This window comes from Zootoca vivipara, chromosome 1, assembly GCF_963506605.1.
Source record: "Zootoca vivipara chromosome 1, rZooViv1.1, whole genome shotgun sequence".
NCBI lineage: Eukaryota > Metazoa > Chordata > Lepidosauria > Squamata > Lacertidae > Zootoca > Zootoca vivipara.
The window spans coordinates 134,716,919-134,724,130 of NC_083276.1; the positions used below are offsets into that span (position 1 = coordinate 134,716,919).

General features: G+C 45.2%; 1 protein-coding gene across 2 annotated transcripts in view; it reads right to left on the reverse strand.

The window, feature by feature from the left end:
- The window catches only part of RB1 (RB transcriptional corepressor 1), a 55,122-nt gene extending 48,366 nt beyond the window's left edge, over positions 1-6,756 (reverse strand). For both annotated transcript variants that reach the window (XM_035139875.2, XM_035139895.2), the window contains exons 1-4: positions 6,611-6,756; positions 3,597-3,711; positions 2,174-2,283; positions 1,241-1,375 (exon numbers count right to left, since the gene is read on the reverse strand). In XM_035139875.2, coding sequence (XP_034995766.1) covers positions 1,241-1,375; positions 2,174-2,283; positions 3,597-3,711; positions 6,611-6,672 — 422 coding nt within the window. In that variant the 5' untranslated portion in view covers positions 6,673-6,756. The remainder of the gene's footprint in view (positions 1-1,240; positions 1,376-2,173; positions 2,284-3,596; positions 3,712-6,610) is intronic.
- Between the last annotated feature and the right edge of the window lie 456 nt (positions 6,757-7,212).

Consider the following 7,212-nt stretch of genomic DNA (forward strand, 5'->3'; position numbering starts at 1 on the left):
ATTATTCTTGTTTAAGCTTTTGCAGCCATAGAAAGCACACTTGGCTACAGGGCAATCCTCAAAGAGAACATCAAGTCTTTCATCTTCCATTATGGAAAGTTCTTTGAACAGGTCAGACTTACTTTCCTTTGTATAAAAACAAGCCCGAAGGAGGCCCCCAACCGCACACAGGTCCTTGTATGCTCAGTGGAAACAGTTGGTCCTGGCAAGTATTAACCACTCTCAACTCCAACCTGATAATTGCCACCTGCCCAGATTTTAACTTGTCTGAATTAATTTTAAGATGTATTTTAATTAATTGATTTCTGTTTTCATGCCTCCTCCTCGGCCAGGGAGGGCGGAATACAAATAAAAAATTAGTAGTAGTAGTAGTACATGATCCAGACAAACTTAAGCACTGTTGTACTATCAATTTTCAACAGACACTGTGTGTGTAATTTTGAATTAATTTGGCTGAACTGTAAACATTTTTTTTCAATTTTTTAAAAAAATCAATTTTATTTGCTTTTCTGTTTTATATTATCATTGCATACTGCGTTACAGTCAAACACAGGATAATAAAGATATCACCCCCCCCCGAATTGTTTATATTGCCCTTACAATGAAATAAAAGAGATAAGCTAAGCTAAGATCATAAACATGTTACCTGTATCAAGCCTCTTCATTTATGAGAAACTAAACCTCTCCGCAGTGAGATTTAAGCAATTGTAGGTATAACATTTAGGTTGTTAACTTAACTTTAAAAGGTGAACCAGACAGGTTCAAAACAATCTTTCTTAGGGGTGCTTTGAATAATTTTGGCACGGTGAGACATTCAGGAAGCCTAATAAACCGTATTCTGTTCATTTATCTGTGTGATTTGGGATTGTGCTGCTATAAACAGAAAGACTGTCAATTCTTTGGACCTTGGGGGAGGGAATATGTCATTAAATAATAGCAAGACTAAGCTGGAGGTTGCGGGGATATATTGACCTATCATTTCTGAGAGACAGTGACTGGCCCAAGGTCACCCAATGAGCTTCATGGCTGAGTGGGTTCTAGAACATCAGTCTCGCAGGTCATAGACCAACACTTCAGCCACTACACCATTCTTAATCCCCAAACACAATGTTCATTTTAACACTGTAATTCCCTCAAAACAGTAAAATTTTGAAAGTAAGGACTCGGAAAGCCTTGAGTAAGCAAAGACCAAATTTCTTTAAACTAGGTTTTAGAATGCAGCAAAGAATAAGCAGTTTACCTTTCCAACTTGTGGTATAGCGCAAGCAGAACATCATATTTTTTCTTCAGGTGTGATATAGTACTTTCCACTTTAGTGCTAATGGTGTCCATGTTGACATCCATTTCTTTAACCATGTACACAAATTTGCAAACGCTGCAAGAAAAACATAACAGTCAATAATCAAATATTTCCATAAGGCTCAAAGCACATATTAAAAGCCAATTTCTCAAAAAGGACCAAACTTTCCTTGAGCAATGCTACAGGGTTTAAGCTTTGCTTGGCTAACAGAGCAGTGAAGCTCTCCAGGGCCTTTAAAATATTTGCTTTATCCCCAAGCCAGGCACAGGAGGAGGCAAACTGGCCCCAGGCAGCCTAACCAGCACCTCACCCTGGAGCCCCAAAGGGAAAAAAACACCTGCATCTCATCGCACTTCAACCTTCAGCCAACTCACACCACTCTCTTTCCCTGGCCTAAAACAGACATGAGATGGAAAAGCTGCTATCATGATTCCCTACTCCACCAGCTGCAATGCATGGAGGGCTTGATAAAAGTTATCAGGGTAGTAGCACAGCAATTCCCTGACCAAAAGTGCAGACCCACCAAGCTGCTATAAAGCTTTGCAGCAGGGAGGAAATGCTGGGATTTGTATTCTTCCACAGCAGGGTAGGATTCGATATGGGAAATTGGGGGGGGGGGGAGGTTAACAGTCCCTACCCATTCTCAAGTACAATCTGACAAAAACTGATCCCAGGCCCCTCTTCATGCAAGTGAAATGAGGAAACATTTATCTTGTTAAATCCTAGACCCCGAGGTTAGACATTGCTTTAGGCAAAACCACAGCAATAGACCCATTCACAGTAGCTGGGAAAGAAGCTTCCGACAAAATACACACACAGAATTATTCCATACCTGTTGAATTATATCAAACTCAGCTGATACAACAAACCTACCTAATACCTAAGCATTTCAGGAGCTCTGTAAAAGTGAATGTCACCTCATCCAGGTCAATGGCTGCTGTAAAAATACAGATCCCCCACCATTCTTTTTTAAGATGGCCCTCCTAGAAAAAACAAATAGTAGTTTTCATGTTCATTGTAAATCAGAAGCCGAACTGAGTAGTCAATGTTGTTTCTTAAGACAAAACTGAGTGTTTTCTTAGGAATATGCATTTGCTAGTAAGATTAGGAAATTGATACCAAGAAGCAAATGTCAAATGGATATGATTGATATAAAAATAGCTGAGGTTCTCCTGCACCCCCTCAGAATCAGTGGAATTCGTTTTTAAATTAGGATACTGAAACCCCATTCATGTCAATGTGAAAGAATTAAGCACATCCCAGGCTCTCCCATGGACATCAATAGGAAACAGCAGCACTCAAACCGGCCGGGCAACACTTCAGAGGGGGATTGTGTCCCATGCTTGTGGCCTATCAGGGCACACCAGAGCCCAGGTTTCCCTCCTCAGGGTGCGCAGGACATATCTAGACACGGTCAGAAAGAAAAACATTTCCCACGTGCCCATACAGCTTCTCCTCTCCACCTTATTCAATAATGTGAGCCTGGAACATCTGCATGGGAATGGCAGGAGGCCTAGGATTCCCATTCGTAGACCTGCCTGGTCTGCTGAGGGCCCAACTGCACATAGCAGCAAGTGGAGAGGGGGAAAGGTCTTTCTGCACATGAGTGTTGTGCTTATACAGGAAAGAACTGAACCCCGTTTCAAAGTTACTGGTCATAAATGCCTGCATTTGATTAATGCAATTTCGGAAATATCTAAGGTTCACACTAAATTTTTAAGAAGACCGTTACATATGCATGATTTGTACCAATACTGTTTGTTTGCAAACCAACTCAACTGCACAAGATATATGAAATAGAAACAAAGGCAGAAAAAAATGTTTTGAGTATAAAGAGGGGCTAGTAAATTTTTGGTTTGGTGTTATTGTCTCAATCTTCTTAACTATTTTATATCTTGAGCACATTCTAACATAAGGTAAAGGTACCCCTGACCATTAGGTCCAGTCGTGACCGACTCTGGGGTTGCGCGCTCATCTCGCATTATTGGCCGAGGGAGCCGGCGTACAGCTTCCAGGTCATGTGGCCAGCATGACAAAGCCGCTTCTGGCGAACCAGAGCAGCACATGGAAACGCTGTTTACCTTCCCGCTGTAGCGGTTCCTATTTATCTACTTACATTTTGACGTGCTTTCGAACTGCTAGGTTGGCAGGAGCTGGGACCGAGCAACGGGAGCTCACCCCGTCACAGGGATTCGAACTGCCGACCTTCTGATCAGCAAGCCCTAGGCTCAGTGGTTTAACCCACCGCACCACCTGGGTCCCTATTATTCTGTTAAGAAACAAATCATATACTTACTACAACTCCATCCAGAGACACTTTTTCATATGTCTTCCAAGCGGTTACTCGCACATTGTCTGTCACATGCAAAGCATCACATAGGACAAAAAAGGCTGTTTCAGCAAATGGAAGCCTAAGGAAGAAAAATGTATCAAAATCTGACTGATTTTCACCCGTCCCCTCCAATCCTTCACTGAGACATGCTGTGGTTTGCAAACAAGCTTGTGGGGCTTCTGCTGCTGATTCCTGTGCTGGCTGATGATTTAAGGGGCTTCTAATTGTGATCTTGTTTCTCAAAAACAAATGGTTCTAGCAGTAAAGCAATCCCTCTTGCTTTGCCTTACATTTCTTCTCATAATAATATTTTTGCTGGCTTGCTTGGAAGACTAAAGGTTTGCTCCCTTTATTTGGATCTGTTGCATCTTCTCTTTCTAGGAATGCAGGCTGTGTCTGGGTGTAAGTTTAAGGTGGGTTATGGATTATTCTTCATTTATCAGGATGAAGAGTATCAGGATTCTTTGGCCAATCATAAAGTTCATTCTTCAGACCATGCAGTATTGCAGAAACTTCAGCACATAATGAACCAGCTTTTATCAACAGTATTCGTACTCTACACCAGAACAAGAAACACAAATTATATACTGCAGCTGAACTGCACTATTGCTTAGAGCTATGGATTCGAGAGTTCCGTGGGAAGGATTAACTGTTAAACCACTACAGTTCCCAGGATGATGAGGATGGGGATTATTTATTTATTTACTTATATGCCACCCATCTGACTGGGTTGCCCCAGCTACTTTAGACGACTTCCAACAAATGATAAAACTACGGTAAAGCACCACACATTAAAAGCTTCCCTATTTCGGGCTGCCTTCAGATGTCTTCTAAGAGTCAGATAGTTGTTTATTTCCTTGACATCTGATTGGAGCGTGTACCACAGGGAGGGTGCGACTACCGAGAAGGCCCTCTGCAACCTCACTTCCCTGTAACCTCACTTCTTGCAATAACCACCAGAAGGCCCTCGGAACTGGTGGTGGAAATGCTCTTTCAGGTACTGTATACAGGATTCTTTGGGAGACACCATGCCTGTTTAAAGTGGTATGATACTGCTTTAAATGTACAGTGCAGATGAGCCTGCAACAGATACTGAAACCTGGGAAATATTACTGAATGTTATCAAGTTATTGCACCGTACCAGGGCCAGATGGTTTGACAGAAGAATATTACAAAACATTTATTAAGGGATTATCATATGATTTGTTAGAATAAATTAAGTAATGCAATATTTTCTCCTCAAAAAGGGATTAAGTCAAACAGAAGGTTAAAAAAACAAAAACCCACTATTTCTCTAGAATAGAGTATTATTAACCCACTGCTTTCCTAAACCAATATTACAAAATGTGGACCACGATTTTGACTAAAAGTTTAAATACAATTATTGGTAAATACATTAAAGAACATCAGCTGCAGTTTATTAAAATCTACAAATACGTATCAGAAACCATTTGATTGTAATTAGTTTTTGGATGTTTTTTGGGGTTTTTTTGGGGGGGGGTGTTTTATTGGGACAACACTCTACTGTACTCATTTTGTAAATCTTTCCACGAATAGAACAAGCAGTCATCTAAAGAAAGGTCTTGCACAGAGAGCTGCCATTAAGTCTGGCTACCTTTTGAAGTAAGCGTGCAAATTCCTTGCAAACATTTGCAGATGCAACTAAGGTCTCAATGATCCCAAAACCAAATTAGTAACTTTTGTGCAAAATGATAGCTATAATAAACAAAAAGTACTATTGGATCACAAGAAAGCTTCTAACCCGATTTTTGAAATTTAGATGTATCAATGACTGATGCAGCGCCAAGTGAGATTTCCAATGCTTCATCACATCACGCTTTATGGGATTCATTTCAGTTTCTGAGAAGGTGCTTGTGACTATGCACCTAACAATGTGCTGTTGCAAGCCTTGCCCTTCATGTCTGATTAAACCAAGCCAAAGGAGAACGATAGAAAAAGATAAAAGTCCTGGAGGTTATGCTCAGGACAAGGCACAGATCCTCAGCCAGTGGGCTGGTACCCAAGGTGGGTTGTGACAAAAATATGGCTGCCATGTTGGACTCCCCCTGAAGCACTACATGTGTTGCCTGGGCCAGAACATGCTTTTCTGATTAGACACTAATTTTATCCATTTCCATTTGGTGGGAGAAAGGCATGAGACGTCATTCATAAGATCTGTATTTCTGGCCAACTGTACGTCCCATCTTCCTCTAACTAAACCTCTAGTGATGGAGCAAGGGCACTCTATTCGTTTTCTAACCCATCTCTATGACATTCCAGACGTCACCAGGATCAAAAGGAATGCAGGTGTCAGCTATAGTGGGGAAGTGAATAGTTGCCAGGATGGTGATGGCAGCAGCAGTTGGGGGCCCAGGAAGAGACAGCTGGAGTCTGGTGGAGGTGGAAGTGGGAGCTGGAGGGAGCAGGGATGCCAGGTGAATCCTCACCTCACTCCCTAGGGCAGGACTGGGTCAGAATAAAAGTTCCTTGCCGGACAGAGAGAGAGGAGAGAGATCCACTTGCCAAGTTCCTGATGCCTGGTGTCCCTGTTGCCGTTTCCTTTCTCTGTTTCACCTACTTCGTCCTCCTTTTCAGGACACCTGCTCAGGCTGCAGGGCCACTTCCATCAGCCTCAAGAGACTTACGAGGGAACAGCGCTGTCCTCTCTCTCTCTCTCTCTGCGGTTCTCCTGGTCGCTCGCAGGTGAGCCTCCGTGAGTCCCGCCAGAGGAGCGGGCGGGCGAAGGAGGGAGACGGGCGGGCATCCTCCACGCTTCGCCCCCCGGACCCCGCGCAGCCCCGCCTGACTCCTCCTGCCGCGGAAGGGACCCTTTCGCCACAACGGAGAGGCTCGGCCGGAGAGAAAACGCCGCGCGCCCCGCCTCTCGCTGTCCTCGGAGAGGGAGAGACCGAGACCGAGAGAGAGCAGCCAAGGCGAGCCTCCCTCCCTCCCTCCCGCGCCCTCCCCGCCAGCCTCACCTGTCCCTCTCCGGCGGCGCCTGGCTTGCGGGCGGCGCCTCCGTCTTCCTGGGGGTCGCCATCCCGGGCGCCGCCACCGCCCACAGCGAGACCAGCGCAGACGAGGTTCCGACCGGCGCCCGCGGCTCCCGCCCCTTCTTCCGGCAGATTCCCGCCCCCTGCGTCACTTCCGGGGCAGAAAGACACCGCCCAGGCGCTGCCGCTTGCAAAGCATGCCGGGCTCCCCAGGACCGGGGCGGCCCGGGAGCCTCGGGAGGTCGTGGGCTCCGGCTCCCGTCCGGCGGCTCTGAGCGGGGAAGCGCGTGGCACCGAGAGCCTGGTTCGGCGTGCCTTTGGCCAGCGGGAAGAAGCGGGTCCTCGAGTCGGACGCTGCGCCAAGAGACACTTTATTCCTTCTGCCCCGAATCTTCCCACATTCAGCTTCATTGGATGTACCTTTTGAAGTGACGTGGGGCCAGAACTGTGCATCAGTTTCATTTTCAACTCCTTGATCACAAACATGGAACTTGCCATTTTAACAGCTGCTGCTGCTGCACACCATCAAGCTATCCACCATCACTCCAAGGTCTCATTCCTGATCCATCACCACCAGTTCAGACACC